The 21,097-nt window shown below is 37.9% G+C and overlaps 2 protein-coding genes across 4 annotated transcripts; one reads left to right on the top strand and one right to left on the bottom strand.

The window, feature by feature from the left end:
* Positions 1 to 1,040: 1,040 nt before the first annotated feature.
* gas2a (growth arrest-specific 2a) lies at positions 1,041 to 17,959 on the top strand. 3 transcript variants are annotated; one of them, XM_032523151.1, is made up of 8 exons: positions 1,041 to 1,308; positions 4,101 to 4,262; positions 6,572 to 6,702; positions 9,780 to 9,921; positions 11,126 to 11,189; positions 11,296 to 11,506; positions 11,594 to 11,701; positions 15,968 to 17,959. In XM_032523151.1, the coding sequence occupies exons 2-8, from the start codon at positions 4,118 to 4,120 to the stop codon at positions 16,175 to 16,177; spliced, it is 1,011 nt and encodes a 336-aa protein (XP_032379042.1). In that variant the 5' UTR covers positions 1,041 to 1,308; positions 4,101 to 4,117; the 3' UTR covers positions 16,178 to 17,959. The 3 variants fall into 3 exon arrangements, with proteins under 3 accessions (XP_032379042.1, XP_032379043.1, XP_032379044.1); XM_032523152.1 differs by having other exon boundaries at positions 1,082 to 1,280; XM_032523153.1 differs by lacking the exon at positions 1,041 to 1,308 and adding an exon at positions 2,383 to 2,457.
* On the bottom strand, positions 17,582 to 21,097 carry svip (small VCP interacting protein). The gene is made up of 4 exons (XM_032523165.1): positions 20,540 to 21,097; positions 20,136 to 20,186; positions 19,075 to 19,194; positions 17,582 to 18,977 (listed from the first exon to the last, which is right to left on the bottom strand). Exons 1-4 carry the CDS (start codon positions 20,600 to 20,602, stop codon positions 18,963 to 18,965), a joined length of 249 nt encoding a protein of 82 aa, XP_032379056.1. The 5' UTR covers positions 20,603 to 21,097; the 3' UTR covers positions 17,582 to 18,962.

The following is a 21,097-nucleotide window of genomic DNA, read 5'->3' as shown; positions in this document are numbered from 1 at the left end:
ATAATAATAATAATAATAATAATAATAATAATAATATGCCGAATTAAGGTAAGAAGCGAAAAACACATTTGGATTTTGTCATTTTGTTTTTTAATGTTTTAATGTTTATAACATATTTATGTAATACATCTCTGCAACACCACAAAAACAAAACCCATCTAGCCTATAGGATTAGAGAAAAAAAACTTTCATTCAAGCATTTTTGACAACAGAACAATTCATAATGTATGTTTTTGGGATTGTGTCTGCGTCATGATGATTTATTTATACAACTAAAAAACTGTCATTCAAATTCAGTTTTCACAAAATTGTAGATTTGACATAGTCAGGATCTTTCAATTGGATCCGATTACATATTGGCCAGCGGTAGAATGTAGGTAGATTTATGCCACTTTCTACTTGTACTCCACTACATTTCACAGGGAAATAATGTACTCTTTACTCCACTACATTAATCTTAAAATTCTTCTCACTAGTTACTTTACAAATTAAGATTTTTGCACACAAAACACATGTAGAGTATACAATATGATGTGTTATTATAAATTAAACTACCCAACAACATGCCACAGTACAGCATCCCTATGTACAACAGAACTGTTTCTTTTTCAGTTTCTAAAATATGAGGATTTTTTGCATTGAGCAGCCTACTTTTTCTTTTATTAATACTTTTAATACTGAGTAAACTTTCCTGATTACCTTCTTACTTACATACTTTTACTTAAGTAACATTTTCAATGCAGGACTCTTACTTGTGACAGAGTTAAGTTTTATAAGTTAGGCTTCTTTATGATTAATAATAAAAGTAAATGATCTGAATAGGTTACTTCTTCTACAAAGTGACATGGGCACACACAATTAAATAATGAATCCATTAAATCAGTGTATCGAAGGATTTAGTTTTCGAGATGACCTGCTAAATTCAGTCCAGAAATATATTGAGGCAACACAAAGCAGAGAGAAGAGGGAGGAACTGCCAGCAAGATCAGACTTCTCTCCCATTAGCAGCAGCAGCAGCAGCAGCAGCGTGCTGTGTGTGTGTGTGTGTGTGTGTGTGTGTGTGTGTGTGTGTGTGTGTGTGTGTGTGTGTGTGTGTGGGTGTGTGGGTGTGTGTGTGTGTGTGTGTGTGTGTGTGCAGTCAAATCCTAGTGCAAATGCGCAGCGAGAAAGACCTCCCCGGTCCACATTGGTTCAGTGTTTGGAGCCTGTAACCTGTGGGTCGGTGCACCGCGGTGAAAAGCATGAAAACTGGGATCCAGCAGTTCAAGAGTGAGAGAAAGGTGCGCTCCAAAGAACTGAACCCTCAGGGTGAGCACCGATAATAAGCTTTTATTTGGCTTCCTTATTACAAAATGCACGTGAGTCTTTATAATTTCTTTATGCATAGTTTAGGTTAGGGGGTGTAACTTGTGTAACTTTATTGCATGCATATGACGTGCATTTAATGTCAAATATTCTATAGTCTAGGCTACTTAAAAGTTGGACTCAGTTAAGTCTTACTTCTGGACAGTTAAATGGCTGTTCTTGTTGTTTTTTTAAATATATTTTTCTCAAAAGTAATTCAAGGCATATTTAATTACACAGAATCTGACATATTTTCCTCACTTGCAGCTCTCGGTAATTTTGTTGGTTTTAATTAGTGGGTACTCTGCAGTATTTCAGTCATAAATCATCAAGCGTCCTCCTTTGATCCTATTTCCAGAGTGATTAAATGCCTCTTGTGGCTGTTTTTATTTGTGAACGTTGTTGTAAAGAAGGAGACAGTTTGAAAATCCTTTAACAGTTGTAAATGTAATGTGCTGCAGAGTGTTTGAAGAGGCCAATGAAACGCAATCCAAAACCAATTTATTGCACTAAATTCAGACATAGCAACAACATATCTGTATGATGCAGGAATAACTAAGTTGTGTATTTGAAATGCTTGTTGAATGAAATGTTTGTTGATGGTGAAAATGTTTACAACCCATGGGTCTTTAAATGCAGGCCTGAGGCTGCCTATATTACTTTGAAATTGTTCAGTGCAATATCACAGCTAAGGATTTATGACACTGGTGCACTAATAAACACAAGAACAGTTATTGGAATGTGTGATTTTTTTAACATATGTTGTGGTGTAGGCGCATTGTACAGTGTAATGTTAGATCCTTCAGTTGATGTTTTCTCCTAGAGACTTTGTACTTTACTGACTACAGCTGAGGATTACAATTTGATACTTGAAAAAACCACTGAATCACAACACACACAGTACTTATCTGCGGTATACATGCTGAGTTATCTTGTTCAAATGGTCAACTCAGTCTTGAGATCAGTTTACTGTTGTACACTAGAGGAGAAATGCATGAAGAGCGGCAAGTGTGAAGACAGAGCCTCTCTTGTTTTTTTTTTCTAATTTATGTGATTCAGCAGTTGCAATTTCCATCCACATGCCTGTCCTGGAGCAATTTGAAGCCAACTGTGGTAGGTTATGATGGCTTTACTAAAGCCATGACGCTTGTCTTTGTATAATCAAATATATCTGGGCTATGTAGCTGATGTTGTTCTGATTCTAATGCTGAGCCTTTAATATCAGATTCTGAATCTGAATCTGACAGATATATCAAATGCATGTGTTTTTATTGACACTAGTGAATGGGTTCGTATGAATGAGCCTTGTTCTGTGAGACATGAGATGTTGTCCCAGTGTCCTTGTTCTGTCTGTTAGCCTGCACCACAGTGGATGTGGGAATGTAGCACCTCTGTGTGAGTGCTGCGCTCCAGAGTTTAGTGTGTGTACGCAACGAGGAACTCTTGTCTTCAGGAAGATAAGAAGACCTTGGTTGGACACCAAGGTCCTGATGTCCAGTGTGGCACCACAGTGTGATTTGGTTACAGCCAACTCTAGAGGGACCTTGAAATGTTACACAGCTTTAAAGGTCAGATTCCTCACATTGTGTTATACTCCCTTGGTATTCAGAGGACATTTTCAGCCATCACAGACTATGAACTTATTGTTCATGGCAGCTTTACTTACTTGTTTGAATAGGATCTTCCTGTAATTTGCATCTAGTATCCTGGTGCTTTTTGCCTATCATTTAACATATAAGATGTTCCTGCTTGTGTGTTGGCTGGAGGCAAAAAGTTTTTTAAATGTAACAGCTTGATTTCCTTGTCAGAATGGGCATTGTATTTAGCCCACTTTATGTTTCTTTAATGAAGTCTGAGCAAAGAATTTAGCAGCAATAGAAAAATAGAAAGAATGAGGTGGAACAAAAAAATCACATCAATCATCCTCATCCTCGTCTATGTTGACATCTAAGTTTTCTGACTGTAAGAATAGAACAGTTTAGATGTCTCTGTCAGCTCAAACTGCAATCTAGCACAAACCACCTTTTAAAAGAACCCCATCTTTAAACATTCCCTAAAGAGTCTTTGCCCACTTTATTAAACTTTTGTCTTCCTTATTCTTAAAATGATTAACACCAAATACTCTTTCCATGCTAGGTCTTACATCAGGTGCACAGTTGTTGTTGTCAGTTATTCACTTGTCTCAGCAACAAATCCACTAGTGGAGTGACACTGAATTGAGATGTGAAAGATTTTTACATTGTAGCTCAGACAGTGAACGCTTGGCACACTGTAGCTCCATTTTGGAAAAGTCTGTTAGAAATGTGTAATTTACTCATTGACTTCACTTTGCAGGCAGTGAGTAGCTGTTAAATGTCACTCTGCATATTGATGTCAAATGCAGTCTCTCCTACAGGCTGTGATGTCAGGCCTGCTACAATGTCTGCTGGATTGGATTGATTAGGACTCTATGATAGACTGTATCTGTAATCTGAAGGAGCTCTTTATTTGAGTCTGCTGTATGTTGAATACACATGGTCGGAAAAATGTCCATGGACATTTTTAAGACATTATAAGATTCACATATGAAGTATTGATTGCCGATCTGCTGTACTGTATTATACAAATGTTACTTTTATTGTGTGCATTTCCATGTTGATTTCCTATATACAGTACATATAGACACTGAGATTCTCCTTGCAAACTCACATTGAAGATTAACATTGCATCTCTGTCTGTGTCGTCTTTGTGCTTCTTATCCTCCTCCCCTTCCTCAGGCCGTCAATAGGGAACCATGTGCAGCTCCCTGAGTCCCAAACAGCCCTGTGGCCCCGACCTCACAGATATGCAGCAGTATCACCAGTGGCTGGCCAGTCGACATGAAGCCAGCCTCCTGCCCATGAAGGAAGACCTGGCCCTGTGGCTCACTAATATTCTTGGTAGGAAATTCTTTAGCAACACATAATACTAATAATTCTGCCTTCCTAAAAACTGTACATTTGGTACTCAATCAATCTAAAAAATTTCTTAATGGAAACTGTAGATCATAAGTCAGCATCAGGGTTATTTCAATGTACTGTATATAACAGGCTAAATGTTCGATTAGCAGTAAAACATTGATTTACACCAACAAATTGGTCCTATGTGGTATCGAAATGTTTACTTTAATCTGTTGGTATTTGTTGGAGTTGTAAACAGGTTTTCTTGGAAGAATATCATGCAATACACATGCTTTAAAATAGTCATATTTCATATTTTTAGGGTTAGGGCACTACAGTGCATCATTTATCATTTCCTATAAATCTTGCTCCCTTTGATAAGTACAAAAAGTTGTTGCTGAGTCATTTAACACCCTGTCCCATAAATAGCTTGGCTTTGAATGTTCTCATCTTCAACATTAAATGACCTGGCATTGCTGATATAAACACCTTTTGCAGGGGACTGGAATCAATCTGATCCTCATTATAAACTATTTTAAAGTCAGTTGAATGTGTGAACCAGTTTCCCTGTTCTCACACTCTCTCATAGATTGTCCTTAATTGAATAATGGCTGTCATTAGGAGTTCTCGAATAATGCACACCCATAAGCAGCAGAGGGAACATCAGTAGAAGCTTTGTGCAAGTCTGCTATTGCATAATAAATCACCCTGTGCAATGCACTTCTTCAATAGTGCAGTTACACAACAAATGCATAAGGCACTCTGAGGATCTGATTTGAATTAAGTGACTTTCATTTAATTGGGTGAATGCATTAAGTTAACTTTCAGGTTAACACATGGCCGACTCAGCATGGTTTATATGACCATGGGGAAATGCCAATTTGCAGGTTTAGCTGTGGCACCAGTAAGCAACCAGTGTCTACTCAACAATGTAGTTGTTAGCTAAAAACAATTTAAATTCCTCTACCAGAATATGAGCGACAATGTAAGAATCCAGCTATGGTTTGCTGAATTTCCAAGAAGCTAACTGTCTGTTCACTAGTCTTTCATGTACCTGCATTTTAAGATGTGTTAAAAAAGTATATAGTCTTCAAGAAACGAGGCAGTATGCTGATGCACGTCATTATTGGTGGCGTTTCTTCAAAATGTAGCTGTACTGTAGCTGCACTTAATATGGTTAAGTTCATTCACGCATTGTCTGTGAGTTACTCCTTGAAACACCCTGCAGACTGTACACAGTCCCAAAATATTTTTTTCAAATACGTTATCTCTGGCGACCTGTGTGTTTGCGGTGAAACCAGCAGAGATAGAAACCTCTGGTCTCCTGTGGTGAAGAATTAAGTACCAAAAAAGATGAGCATCCACATGTTTGCAGTAAATACACAGGGTCCAACCAGTTTGTTGGTTTAGACCCATGTCCTGAGTGTTCAGCCCCTTAACATTGTAAGAAAGATGCGGCTGATATGCTAGCAAGGTTTATAGTTTCAGGTGGGAGGAGCAGTGCGGCATAACAAGTCCACTGATTGAGTGGGAGCTGGATGCTTTGTTATACTGATGAGTCATATTGCAGTTGTGATGGGGGGTTAAAGGAACTGAGCAATTTATAGGAGTGAGTATTTGAGTTGAAATGTTTCTCTCAGAGGCCTCTGGAATCTATTTTCCTCACATAGTGAGGAGCGAGGGAGAGTTTGAGCTTATAAGACAGGAGCTCCCTGAGTATTTTTCAAGATTTCAATCTCTCTTTTCTGGCCTCAATTACAACATTTGGAACTCATTAAATGTTAAAACCCCCAGACCCCTCCTCCTATAAGAAACAGAAAGGGGATTTCTTTTTTCTTTTTTTTTTTAAATCTCTGCAGTTTCTTTCCACAGACACCCCCCTGCCACCACCTCCTATTCAGAATGATCTAACTATAAAGGAATGGTCCTCTGGAAGTCCACATGTTGATCACCAATCTAGCTCTGCAACTGTGCAAGATAATGAGACATAATATGCACAATCAGATGCCCCCTTTTCATGTGATCTTGTCTTTGCCACTCCACGGTGTACTACTAGAAATTCCCCTCTAGGTTCCACAAGTCATGTTGTAAAATGTGCATATTTGGCGTCTGCAGAGCTGTCTCAGCAGCACTGTTAAGCTCAATCAGTCAAGCATTTTCTGAGAGTCAATAACATTGCATCAGGTTCAGCTTCAACTGGGAATGGACTGGAGAATACATTTCATTTCTTTTAACTTTATTTTAAAATGAACATTTTTTGATTGAATTTATTGCTGGATTTCTGCTTTCTTTATGTGTCCCCTGGTCAGGTCTGGAAATCACCGCTGAGAGCTTTATGGATCGCTTAGACAATGGCTTCCTGTTGTGCCAGCTGGCTGAGACACTTCAGGAGAAGTTCAGGCAAAGTAATGGAGACCTGCCTCCCTCTGGCAACAGCAAGGTACAGAGAAACCTAAGGATTACAGTAGTCTGGCCTGATGATGGTTACAGTGTAAACACTAATGTGGAAGCCAAATCTTTGCTGAAAGTGTTCCTGAATTGACTGAGTTGAATGTAAATGATTTGACAGAGGATTGATACTGAGAGGGAAGAGTAACTTGTATTAGATCACATTGATTGACAATCAGTATGCTTGATTCCAGACATACTACTGTAAGAAATACATGATTTTTTGTTTACTCAAATCCAAGTTTAGTTTTGCCACATAAATTATGAACCAGACTGATTATGGGTTATGGGACCAGACTTGAGACAACAGTATTGAAGTGTTATTGACTCTCCCTAAGACAGGAAACAGCACAACCCCGATAACAGGTTTCCCTTAATAAGATCAATGAAAGCTACACTTATAGAGTCCCTCCCATCTCAAAAAATGTCAATATTATAACCTTTGGAGAGTAACACCGACACACACTTAGAAAACATATAAATGGTAAATAGCATTATGTTTGATATCCACCCTGTCCATACTGATTATATTCCTTGTTGATTGGTTTTGTCAGCTCAGCAGCGACCATGAATCCCAACTTTGCAAGGAGCTCCATAATTTCAGAAAGCAACGCACAAAGGGTGGATGGGGGATGGGGGCCTGCAGCCTTCAGCAGGGCAAAAAAAAAGGACTGGCAAAGATACATTAACTGATGGGGCCCCACATCCCCTGTGAGAATTGGCAGAATTGTTAAATGTTCATTTCTTGTAAGCCTTGAGTGAGGGTTTAATTAATTTTATAAGATTAAAGGGTTACCTTGCAAGTCAAAATCATATATTGTACTGGGTCCGTGCTCAAGAAAACAAACCGAGGGGCACCAATCCTTAGATTGCATCAGCTTCTGAGCTACTGCAAAAAGGTTTGACGTCTTCAACCTATTACTGACAAATCAAAGGGAAAAATATTGTTTATGTATTTCCACTTGTGTCCAGTATTAAACACATTTGCGTTGACTTATGACTAAAAGGGTTTTGATTAGTAGTCCAGAGGAACCGAAACGTTAAAAAACGGTGATGCTATAGCAATAGCAGAGAGGAGGATTTTACTTTTTTCCAAGTTTGTGATATTTTCCAACGTACCTGCACAGAAGAATTGTTGGATTTGCAAATTGTTTCTTTGAAAAACTTTGCCTTTTAGTCTGAAATTCAGAGGTTACAATTGCTTCTGTCTCCATTGCTGAATATGAGAAAAGCATCATCTTGTAGACAAGAATACTTGTTTTTAAATTTAATATCTGTAATGACTACAGTAATCTGTTCTTACGTACACATTGAACTGACATCTGGTGGTCAGTGGGACTGAAGGAAACACTGATTAGTTTCTGTTCAGATACAACAAAGGAAAATACTCTTTTGTTGGCTCTTGAGATGAGTTGTTGATGTTTGCGCTGAGGCATTACTGTGCTGATGACGGTAAGTCTCCTGATCTCAGTGTGAGTGTAGCAGCACAGATGTGAGGAAATGCTCGAGGTCAGTGACCGTGGGACGACAGAGGATCTGCTGAAATAGAGAAGCCTATTGATCGTTGAGGTCAACACACAGAGAGAGTCCTGAGGCAGATTAAAAAAGACAGAAAGTGGTCTACCCTGACCTTTACAATCAAACAACTGTTTTACAGTGTATAGCTACTTGCAGCTCACATTAAGCGCTTTCAGTTTAATGAGCCATGAAAGATTAATCATGCTCTTCATGCCTGATACACTGGACTTCATCTGATGTCATTTTAAATGCATGATTCATGTCAAACAACTGTTACTTTATCAGCATATCATGGCATTTATACACTGTAGTTGTTTACTGTTACATTTGACCACATTAAAGAGAACTTTTCTCGGCTATAAAGCTCATTATAAGTTGTGCGTAGAGTGGGACTAAGTGATTCCTACAGAGAAAAACAATAAATCCCTTTGCAGATGCTTGCTCATCTTCCCACGTGTGACCATCAATCAATATTGACTGCAGATGCAACTGCAGGTACAACATCACAATTTATTACCATACTACTGACACTTAAAGTAAAAGTTTAACATTTTATGAAATATGCTTATTTGCTTTTTTGTTGAGAGTCAACACTCAATGATACCACTCATTAGATGTGACAGTGGTATGGTCTTCTTATCTAATTCTCAGCAAAAAAGGCAAACCACTGTATTTCCCAAAATGGGAACTATCCCTTTAAAGTGTTCATGTACAGCTGTGAAGGTTGATATGTTGAGAACCTACATAAATCATTTGTAATCTTCCTGAGGGAAAAAAAATGTTATATTTAAGCAAAGTACTTCCTTATCCTTACTATTGTTCCCATCTCTCGAAACATAATGTCTTCCAAAGGTTCTGTGCCTTCTGTGCAATTATTAGATATGTAAAGGTGCAGATAATTTAGAAAGCCGACACAGAAATAACAACAAGCCATTCTGACTGTTAGATCAAACCAAACTGGCAATGTGGTTGACATTATTTTTCTAGGAATGCAAAGTAATTCAACCACAGAAAGGATCCCAGAAAAAGTAAAAGAGGAGAGCCTGGAAAGAAAAGAAAAATACCCACAAAAGCCTACATATTTCCAGCATGAGCTCATTGCACCTTTCTCAAAGCACAGACGCACATATCCTGTATAAAACCACAGTGCGGCGCATAAATCTCTCAGAACAGACCGTGTGGGGGCTGAAACCCATAAGCATGTCATTTGATCCCAAATCATAGAAGGCCTGGTAAAGTAGCCCGGGTTTTCTAACTCGCCATCTCTCATATCGATCTGAATGGAAAGGTCCTTTCCTGAGCTGAAACCAGCAGATGGAGAAGAAATCAGTGTAGATAAAAAGTGTGTGGCTCTATGTTTTGATGGAAACTCACAAGTCACTCACAAGTGAGTCAACTCACATTTGTTTTATTCTTATCAAACACAAAGTAAAGGTTTGTGTTCAGTTCTGTTTCTTAGCACTATTAATCAATTAAAGTTTCTTCATGTCAGGTAAATTTTTTGTGTAGCATACATGAAGACATGGACTGACCACTCTATGTCTCTTGCAGAGTATCCCCTATCAGAGGATACCATGTCGGCAGAGTGCTCCCTCCGGTTCCTTTTTTGCACGGGACAACACAGCCAACTTTCTGGCCTGGTGTCGTAAGGTTGGAGTTGGAGATACATGTCTGTTTGAGTCAGAGGATTTAGGTGAGTACATACTCTTTTTCTGCCATAAAAATCTGAACACTGCAAAATTTGAATATTGAACAAACAAGGTAGTTGTTTTTCAAGCTTCAGATACAACACAGTCAGTCTCTTTGTCAGACTGGCACTGCCAGGGCATTGGACTCAGATTTCTATCTCCTGTAAATGGTGTGACTGTGCAGGTAGAGTATCACGCAGGTTGGACTGCTTCCCCCTCCTCCCCTCTGAGGCTTAGAGGACTCACATCTCCAGTCTTCACTTCAACTCCTCTGACATTCACAGAAAGCTCACAAGAGCAGCAGTCTGCTGGGAGCAGCTATACCTGACAATAAGGACGAGGGCTTCTCAAATACTGTGCTCAGGCACAACATGTCTGGATAAAACAAAGGGAGCACAGGCAGTAGGGTGTGGTGTTAATGAGAAACTAGGCCAGTGCTATGCAAATGTTTTCCTCAGCCCAGAGTGGGTACATTATGCTCTCTTCCTCAATCCCATACTCACTGTATTATCTATGTCTCTCTAATCTATTGCAAGGATTTCTTGTGTGTAATGTCACTGAAATATGCTCGTCTGGACTGATATAATCAGATGTATGGTTAGCGAACCTGCCAGGAACAGAAATACCGAGAATATTCATACAATCTTGTAACTTCTGACTAATGGCTGCTTGACCATCGCTAAGCAATTCCAACTATGCAAATAATTTCTGAAGGCAATCACACACAGTTATTCATCACCACTAGGGTCGACATGTAATGGTGATAAAAAATGTTGTGAAAATTCTTGTGAAAAAACAGTAAAAGACTTCTTCCTTTCTTTCTTTGTCTTTTTCTCTTTCTTTTGTTAGTTCTCTGTATGGATTTATCAGTTTAGCAGTAGATGTAACAACAACAGGTTTGCTCTCATACAATGGATTTTCTTGTCTATAATGCATGGTGTGGTGTGTCACGTGTAACTTACATCTTGTCTCACTGCCTGCTCATTTATTCTGTGAGGTTAAAATAAGCAAGTCCATACACACATGCCATATCTGAACGTCATTCATTTTCATTTAATTTGGTATAACCAGGATTGCAGGGAGGAAGAACTTTGAATGCATGAAGTTCATGAGCTCATTTTTGTTTGAATCTAACCATTGCCTTTTCCAGAAACCATACAATGTCTATAATGTAATTCCCCAATGCTAAAACATAATCCCTTCCCGTAGTTCTTCATAAGCAACCACGAGAAGTGTGCCTCTGTCTTTTGGAGTTGGGACGGATGGCATCACGGTATGGTCTTGCTTTTTAAATTTTGTTTTTATGTATGACCAATTTACCATATACATTTTAATTCTGCACTTATGGAATGACATTACTTGTTGTTTCCTTGGTTTAGCTACAATGTGGAGCCTCCTGGCCTTATAAAACTGGAGAAAGAGATTGAACAAGAAGAGAAAGCACCTCCACCACCTCCATCACCTGTGTCCCCAGCTCAGCCCCTTCCTCTATCTCCCTCTTTATCTCCATCCCTGTCTCCTTCCCCATCTCCAACTCCTACCAAAGTCAATTCCAGCAAGAAAAGTACAGGGAAGCTGTTGGATGATGCTGTAAGTTAGCAGTAGTTAACCTCTGCCTCTACTTTTGATATCAAGTGGTAAACATCTGTAATATGTTTATCTTTGTGTGTGTTACAGGTAAGACATATCGCTGAGGATCCCCCCTGCAGATGTCTGAACAGATTCTGTGTAGAGAGACAGTCACAGGGTCGATACCGTGTTGGGGAGAAGATGCTTTTTATCCGGGTGAGTTTATCACAATTGTTTAGATGTATGCAGCATGTGGTGTCAGTTTTAACAGCAATAGGAAATCATTATACAAATTCTTTACATAGTTAAATGTAAGAATACCACACGGGAAAAAAAAATCCTTGTTTCATATTACCAGTACATCGTCCGTACTCAGGTTTAATTTTGAGGTACACGTGCATTTTATTTTACTTGCGCTTTAATACATTACACAGGCTAAAATTTTACTTTTTAATTCACTACATTTATTTGAGAGCTATAGTTACTGATGACTTTACAAGTACATATTTTACATTCAAATCATATAATCAGAATCATCTGTCCAAGAGCATTGAAAAAAAGCATTAAAAAAAATGTGCTCCACTTTGGCCAGCACCAACAACATGGTTTATACACATCAATGTGTAATAAAACACTAATAGGTAGCTGCCGCGTGTACATTTACCCACAATACTTTTGCATGTGTTCTGTTACGTACATTTAGCTAAGAATCCTTCTGTACTTTTATTTTGAATGGAGGACTTTCACTTGTAATAGACAATTTTAACATTGTGTAGCTACTTTAATAAAGTAAAGAGTCTGAATACTCCTTCTCCCTACTTTCCTTTATATACTGTTTGCTAGCTTATTGTCCAGCTATGCATCACATTGTTAGAATCTAAAAAGAATATTCTGCAAAGTAATTAGTGACCGCAAATGCTGGATAAATGTAGTTAAGTAAAAAGTACAACATTCCACTTTAAAATGTATAAACTATAAATTGGGTAATAATCAAGCGGAGTGCCTGTGTCTGTAAACTTAACTGGATATTCACTTTTTGTGGTTTATCATTCTACGTGTTTTATTGGGTTGATATATTTTACAACATACGTCAAGGACAGAGGAAAATCCTCACAAAAATGACACAAGTTTGCATTTTTGCTCATAATTTTACCCATTCTAATAATTTTAAATCACTTTTGGGTTGATAACAATACGGTCTCATACTGCAGTGCAAAACCCTCTCTATTCACGCAGCATATGGCAGTATGTTGATACTCGAGCTGGCTTTGGGATGAAAGTAACCCATTGTGTCTGGAGAGCCCGCCTTTGCTGTGAGGTCTCATTTACTGGTAATGCTATTCCGGCAATGTCCATCTTCAGCCAAACATAACGTGGCTCACTGGCTATTAAGGGAAAATAACACCTACACATTTTCATATGATCTTAAGTTATTACTTGGAAAATATTTTACCAAGCTTTAACACCCATCCTGGCCATTACATAAATTACATCTTGTAATCCCCCTGAATTTACCAGCCAAGGAAGTGTTACTCAACTCTCTCTCAGTGGAAAGATAAAAGATATTGGAGGACGATAAATGGAGGCTAACACAGATTAGAGAAGTAGCATTGGTCCCCTTGGGATCCTGGTTACTTGGCAACCCACAACCAGGATTCACACCTCTAAGAATGTTATTCATGCTGACGGTATTTTTCAGATGTAGAGACGTTCAAAAGAGTTTACTCTTGGATGTCCTCTGCTGTCAGCCCATTATATTGCAACCACTAATATCAAATCTCAATCAAATTACAGTTGTTGTAAGGTTTAGATGAACACAGGTGTTTTGTAACATTAGTGAGGACAATAAGGCTCTAATTTCTGAATAACATAAGATCCTGTGTAAATTGTAATATTTATCATAAAGTGATGCCTTTTCAATGACTGAAGGCTTCAGTCTTTGCTGTGTTACTGAGCAACCAAGGACAAATGGTGAGAAGCTCACAGTGTTGGTCCGACGCAGGCTTCAGTAAAAAAAATCTATATTACCTTGCATGTCAGGACAAGTACATTTTATTTATAAAGACTAAATCACAAATTTAATTTGTTTCTTTTATTTCTTCTTTTAGTGTTATTGTTACATACTTATTTCTATTTAGTCTTTTTCAGCGTCTGTAGCATTGGCATGCTGCGCATATACGGGTCTATTACACAATTATCTGTACATGACTGAGAGACTGACCTTCTCAGCTCTTGGAATAAATGAGGTGCTTGTAGCCTCAACAAGGGGGCAAAGTAACATCCCAGTGTTTGTGAGAAGTGCTGTCCAAGCTCAGCCCTGGGCCTCTGTCCTTCTCTTGACTGCAGAGGAGGGAATGGGCTCCAGTAAGAGTCTTGTCCCAAAGCAACGTGATTGAAACCCGTCTACAACTCACAGGTCCATTAAATCTACAGTCCCAAAGCCTGAAGGCCTGGTGCTGGTGATTGGAAGCACTGCCACACCAGTGCTCTCTTGATTGATTCTTTTAAGAGGCTTATAAATGTTGCATGTTATGCTGCTGGAAGGCAGGAAGCCTCATATCTAGCCAGACTGAGGCGACAATCTCATGAGGTAGTTTACCCTTTTTACCAATTGATTTAGTTTGGTATTTGTCTGAATCAGTCTCCTACTGTTTGTGTTTTTAAAGATAAAATATAGCATTAATCCCAATATTCTTGACAATAACCTGTTTGTTTACTATTTCTTCTGAAAAGAGCATTTGGTAAACAAGCTCCTTTTAGTAGAGGTATAATGTTGGGTTAATTAGGTACAGGGGTAATAAGGTCCCATAGTGTTTTATGTGCCAGCCTTTGGGGAATGTGAGTGTCTGAACATCCAAAAATATCAGAGCCTTTTATTTCTTCTTCTCTTTATTATGATGGCCAATGTTGCCTGGTACCAAACCTTCACACTAAAAACTCGTTGGGTTATTTTTGATCCAAATCCTGGGTTAAAAAGGGTCCAACAAATTTCTGGGTTATTTCAACCCAGAAAATTGTGTTATTATTTTTGACCCAACTTCTGGGTTAAATACTTGAACCAAATGTTTGGTTAAAACAACATAATCCCTACCCTGGATTCAAACCCAGAACCTTCTTGCCATGAGGCCACAATGCTAACCCAGGAGTTGGGTGCAAAATAACCTAACTTGGATTGCTATGCCAGTATGCCTTATTCAGAAAAGAAAACTTTATTTTACATTATATTGTACAATTTTACATTTTTATTGCATTAAATTAAATTAAAATCTATATAAAACAAACACACACTTTTATTTTAGGTCACACTGTAATAACAATATTAGAAAGAAAAAAGGGGGGGCATTCTTCTTCTAAGGGGGTAGAGAGGGAAGGAGGTGTTTCATCTTCCTCTTCTTCTGAATTTCTGGCAGACTGATGTGTAGGGACAAGGATGTAATATATTAACTTATTTCTTCTATTTCTTAGTTATTCCATGTTTAGAGGGTGTGTCACTTGATTTCGCCTACAGATGGTGATACTGTTTTATCATAATGTACACAACACACAAGTGTGATTGTTCATATTATAAACTATGTTGACATGATAATATATTAACTCCATTAAATACACCCCTCCAACAAAAAATACTTTAGAGAGAGAGAGAGAGAGAGAGAGAGAGAGAGAGAGAGAAAGACAATCCTAAAACCCAGAATATGGGTCACTATTTGAAAAATAACCCAGAAACCCCAACAACCCAGGAATTTGGTCAAAATATTAGTCCTATAATCCATAAAATGGTTACTTGCTGAAAAAACTTACCCATAATTTTAACCCAACACAAATAACCCAGAAACTGGGTTGAAGGAATAACCCAGCAGTTTTTAGTGTGTTGAGAATTTGCCCTGTGGCAGGTGGCCTTTAATCTAGTGCCAATAAAAACGTGTGTCCAATACTTTGGTTTATGACCAAATATCTGCAATACTAATGACATTCCTATCAGCCTCAGCTGTGTTTGATGTTAGTTAGCAAATGTTAGCATGTTAAAGTTAGATGGTGAACATGGCAAACACCAAACCTTAGCTAGTTAGCATTTTTATTGTGTACATTTAGTTCAAAACATTGCTGTGGAAAAGTAGTATCAGAGTGCCACCAGCCTGGCTGTTCATCCTTAGTCTTGTTATCATGTCATGTAATTCCATAAATCAAACAATAAGATGAATCAATCATTCTGTTTGTCTGTAGCCTGCTCAACATTAGGCTGGTAATGGATGTAGAAATCTTCCTTCCAAGGACATCAACCAGTCTGGGGGCTCCAACATCAATCAACAATCACTGACATCTAAGCCATACTTAACTGTTCATTGAACTTCTGCCTGAGAACCAAAGCCTCAATTAGTAAAGTGACATTAGTGTTATAGAAGGAAGAGCTCAGCAACAGCCATGTAAAGCTCTCCTTTGAAATGTTAACATCAGAAGTGACCCTATAATCCTTTTTTTCTGTAGATGCTGCACAACAAGCATGTGATGGTGCGTGTTGGTGGAGGCTGGGAGACCTTTGAGAGCTACCTTCTGAAACACGACCCATGTCGTATGCTCCAAATCACCCGGGTGGCGGGTAAGATGTCACCCATCTGCAGCAAGTCCCCCAACATCAAAGACCTCACCCCTGACAGCTACCTGGTGGTGGCAGCTCACTACCGCAGCAAAAAGTGAAGACATGGGACATGTGAAACCTGCCACTTATACAAGGACACAGAAGATGACTCTTTACATTGTTAACTCACTAATGGATATAACATTTCCTTTTTTTTATACATATTATGGCTGCAGACATCATAAAATGGATGTTTGTGAGCAGATTAAGCCTGGAATCTCACCGGTAGGCCTTAACAATGTGCTTCACTGAGTTTTACAGAACTGAATAATGTGTTAATCATTACAATATAAATGAATTACAATTTAGTTGATCAGGCCTACCTGGCTGTTAAAATTGTTTTCTGAATGAAATCAAGTAAGTAGAGGTTTCAGGGTCCTTAAGAAGCTAGTCTTCCTGGACAACCTGGTGTATGTGATAGTAGAAAGCCAGTCAACACTTTTCACAAGAGCAATGTATCATTTGTCTCCCTTTTTTAATTTGTAATTTGGCTGATAACGTTATCGTAACTGCCTAACAGTACAATGAATACAGAAGTGGCTGTAGTCAGCACCTCAAGTAGCAATTTGAACTTTGACAAGAGAAGACTAAGTGGAAACTTTTATATATATACTTCTATCGTATTTTTGAAAAACTGCCAAACCTCCACTAGAATCCAAATATTGATCTTAAAATAGTTATGGCTTTCTCTTTGTTTTGTTTTTTTGTATTAGGCTAAAAAAATGAAAGCAATGTTTACACCGTTTACATGTTAAATGATTATTCTATGAAATGCATTTTTATACTATTATCATTTTAATAATTACTTATTTGGAAACCTCCTGTTTTATATCATTTCTATTGTAAGAACATGGACAATCACCTGTAAAAGATGCAGTATTTAGTTCATTGATTTATGATTGATTCAAGGTTTTGCAATTATTCAGTGTGTTGCATGTTACTGACCCCTAGAGGTAGTGCCACCATTGAGACTTAATCTTTGTTTAGTTTCTTACATTTCATAGATTCATGACATTATCATTAAATGTACTAATTTGTGGAACTTTTTTCCTGGAAAAAATAATAGGTTGGATCAAGATCACAGAGGCAAAACCGTCCAATTTCTGTTACAGATCTAAATATTCAATAAATTCTCAAAAGTTTCATAAGTCGAAATATCTAGTCTTTAAATATTTTCAGCAGGACTGGGTAACTCTCCTGACCCAAAATCAAAACTTTAGGGAGAAGTATGCTTTTTTTTCTAGATTTTTTTAAATATATGCAAGACTGGAAAAATACTTGGTAAATATTTAACAGATCAACTGCAACTAAGGAAAGTTCTGTATATATCTATCTATCTATCTATCTATCTATCTGTCTATCTATCTATCTATATATAATCATTTGAACCAATTCTAACTCTTATCTGAACTTGAATCATCTTTCTATAAAACTGCAATTGTCGTGAAATCCACACAAAAGTGGCAGAAATGTGATTTATTGTAGCAAATAACATTGGCAAATTTCCTGTTCTACAAAATGCAGAGAGCATCAAGTGAAGGCTTAAAATGCCCTCAGTTAAGCAAGTCAAAGTAAATACTTCACTGCATTCAGTACACTTCACTTGTTCTATTCCTTCAGTTTTTTTCCTATTTCCATTTTAGTTGACATGAATCTCTCATGAGCGAGCATGTTGGCTGTTTACCAAATGTTGAAAAGCTGTGCAAAGAGATGTCTATCAAAAGCTTCTGTTTATAATACGGGAATTCACAAACAAATTTTACAAATATTAAATTAAGCAGGCATCACATCAGTGTTTTGCATACATTATAATTCAATGGAACAAACTCAAATTGTGCTGAAAAAAAGGGGCTTTTTTAAAAAGAGTAATGGCAAAGACTATTGCAATAGGCCTAGTTCAAAGTCATTAATGTTTCTTAGTGAACATCCTTTTCATTTTTACAGGTTGGAGAATGTTTTAGTGTTGTCATATATTTATCAGCAGCAATCTGCAGCTGCTGCATATTTTGTCCTGTCTGTAGTATCTGTGCTGAAACACCAATTTAGTGACTATATGACGTTACACCAAGTACAGACTTTGTTGTCAAAATTCTCTCTGCACAATGTCAAAAACACAATACCTGACATTGCCTTCCTCAACAAGGGACTCCCATGTGACATATGCACTGCACTGGTCATGTAAACAGCCCAGGGACAGGCAAAGCACATCACAAGTTTAGTTTACAAATCAACAAGTTATAGCACTGTTTGCATGAGTCTTGCCAACAAATAGAGCCCCAAATAAGGTAAAATGTGTGTTAAAAGGGTGCTTTTTGACTGTATACTAATCCTACAAAAAGCACACTTAACTGTATGTAAACATAAACTCAGTTTTACTTGTGAAATTTGTCATTTGCATAACAGATTTTTGGAGAAGTCATACAAAAAGTAATGTGATCAATGTGTATTTACAGATTCTCCACAATGAAAACCAAAAGCACTGTAGTGAAAAAGCTGAAACGCGTTGGAGGACAGATTTGTCTTAATATGACAATAGTCACCAGAGATACTGCTGGACTTTATAATCATTATCTTTTGTGTTATCTAATGCTGTTCACTGTAAGGCTTTATTATCAATTGTCAAAGAAAACTACTACAGTAGCATCTGTATTTGCTTGCATGTCTGTGTCTGTCCATGTCCAGCTGTTCTGTCAGAAACCATGACAACTGTAGCCGTTTGTCTCAGAACATCATAAAATAGGCACACTCAAAAATTTCAAAAACTGAACAGCAGTTCAAACATCTTTCAAGTTATCTTGTCATCTACTTCATGTTGTTTTGGACTTCAGAGTCAAAACTTCATCTTCAGCCAACTTGCCACTAGAGAAGAAAGAAGGGAAAATCATCAAAGCAATCTCCTGTTGATTATCCTGTTTTTCTAGAAATGACACCACTTGAGGATGAACACAAAACTAACCTTCAACCCGCCGCCCCCACCACCAGAAACAGAGGTTGTCATCGCCTGTTTTTCAATCTCTTCCTGTTTTTTCTTTTTCCTCTCGACAGCTTCTGGATTTTTAACACCTCTGTATGTTGTCTGAAAAAGAGAGTGAAATATGATCAAGCACTAACAGATGATAGCTTTATTTAAAAATAATTTAATCTTGTTGACATGTTATAATATATACACATTATAAAAACATGCATGTTTTTTTAATCAATAATTTCCCACACATTTTACTTTTCAAAAAGCACAAGGCATGTTCAATCACAAATGGCAAAGGGGCATTCAGCTACCAAATAAGGCCATACAGACAAATGAATGGAGCAGCTAACTAAAATGTGACAGTGGGTTAGAGCTCAGTGCTTTCATCTGCAGTAGTCAAAGTGTGTAAATTGTCAGTGTCAGGGAGATTTAAAAGATTTAAAAGTGATGTGGAGCAGAAACGTGGCAGTTGAGATATCATCCAATCCAAAAGATTTCCTTGGGCAAGAAGAGTATTCATTCTGGTCCATGTCTACTTACCTTGATACAACTTTAGCATGGCTCTTACGGGTTTGCAAGTGGCTTTTCTGTATAATAAAAAATTACTCAGGGCACTGTCATGTGCATCTACCTTAAATGGGGTAATATATGTAATAGAAGGCTAAGAAGTAATGCTATATTCATTCAGTTACCAGATAATTATGTACATCTAGCTAAAATCTATGCCGTCTCAACAAGCCTATGGTAAATCATAATTTTGTATAGGTTATAATGTTCAGTTTTTGATTAAACTGTTTAAGATAACTGCTGAGCTTTTAGGTTAACTTGGAGTCTGTGGGGTTTTGCTGTTGAACTGTAAAGCCTTATACTGAGAAATGTTACATTCAACATTACAAATGAAAGGCCACAATAAAATCATACCTCAATGATGATATAATGTATTGCAAAATAGTCACTTTTAGCTAGATGTACCTAATTATTTTGAAACGACGCGTATTACTGTCTTTTACACAAACAAACACACGCAACCACTTAGCTATAAGTTAACTTACCTCTTTTTGTCTCTTCTCAGCGGCCTCAGCTAACTGTCGTCTCCTTGTGTCCTGAAAAAATACCCATAGGAAACTTCTAAGCAACAACTCTAAGCAGACAGTCTTTTCTTAAAATATATATAGATATCTTAGCTAACGTAACTGTTTTGGGCCTGGGAGCATACTTTACATGCCAGTGTTTACAAAGGCTAAACACAGTCAACGTCTCTTGAACATGACCTAGTAGGGCCTGTTGGTGTCCGACAGTAGCCTATACTACAGATGATTAACGTTAATCACATTCACACACCGTTAAATTAAATTAATTTGCGTCAATTCATATTGTTGCAATCCACGTGCGTCATTGTGACCTAGCTATGTTTAGTGACACAGCTGGTAATAAAAGTTTGAGTAAATAAACCTACTGGATCTGGAGTGACAACAACGTCGTCCGCTGCTCCACCAAGGCACGGTAAGCACATCCCCATACTGGAGTTGTTAGTTCAGGCAGTAAAAGGCAACGAAGAAAACGAGTTATTAGAGTATCTGTTTACTCTAACTAGCTACCTAGCTAGCTAACTAACTAGTTGAAAAGCCAGTTTAAAGTTGGTGGGCTGATAGGGTAGGCAACTGCTTTTACTCCCAGCAGCTATTTGGTTGCCTGTCATACCGTTACCTTTAACGTCAGCTAACGGCTTCTGTTAGCTTACAGTGAGCATTCTAGCTGAAGCTACTACACGCCCTGTTATTCTCCAAGCCACCTAATATATTATGTGTCCTCACACCTCTTGTTTAATCGCGTCGACATTTGAAAAAAGAAAAATTGAAAATCAGACGTCTAAGCCAAATACTTATCCCTCTAGCGTTAAGTTTGTTTTGGTCAGAGTTCCACTGTGTGACTAGCTAATCTGCCAGGGTATGTTCAATAACGTAAAGAGGCTTTCGCGCCGCCGCGCGGTAACTCGCCGCCTCTAGTCATCGCA

The sequence above is a fragment of the Etheostoma spectabile genome, chromosome 8, assembly GCF_008692095.1.
Source record: "Etheostoma spectabile isolate EspeVRDwgs_2016 chromosome 8, UIUC_Espe_1.0, whole genome shotgun sequence".
Classification (NCBI taxonomy): domain Eukaryota; kingdom Metazoa; phylum Chordata; class Actinopteri; order Perciformes; family Percidae; genus Etheostoma; species Etheostoma spectabile.
The sequence above is the reverse complement of the archived record's forward strand: the minus strand, read 5'-3'. Positions and strand labels throughout refer to the sequence as shown.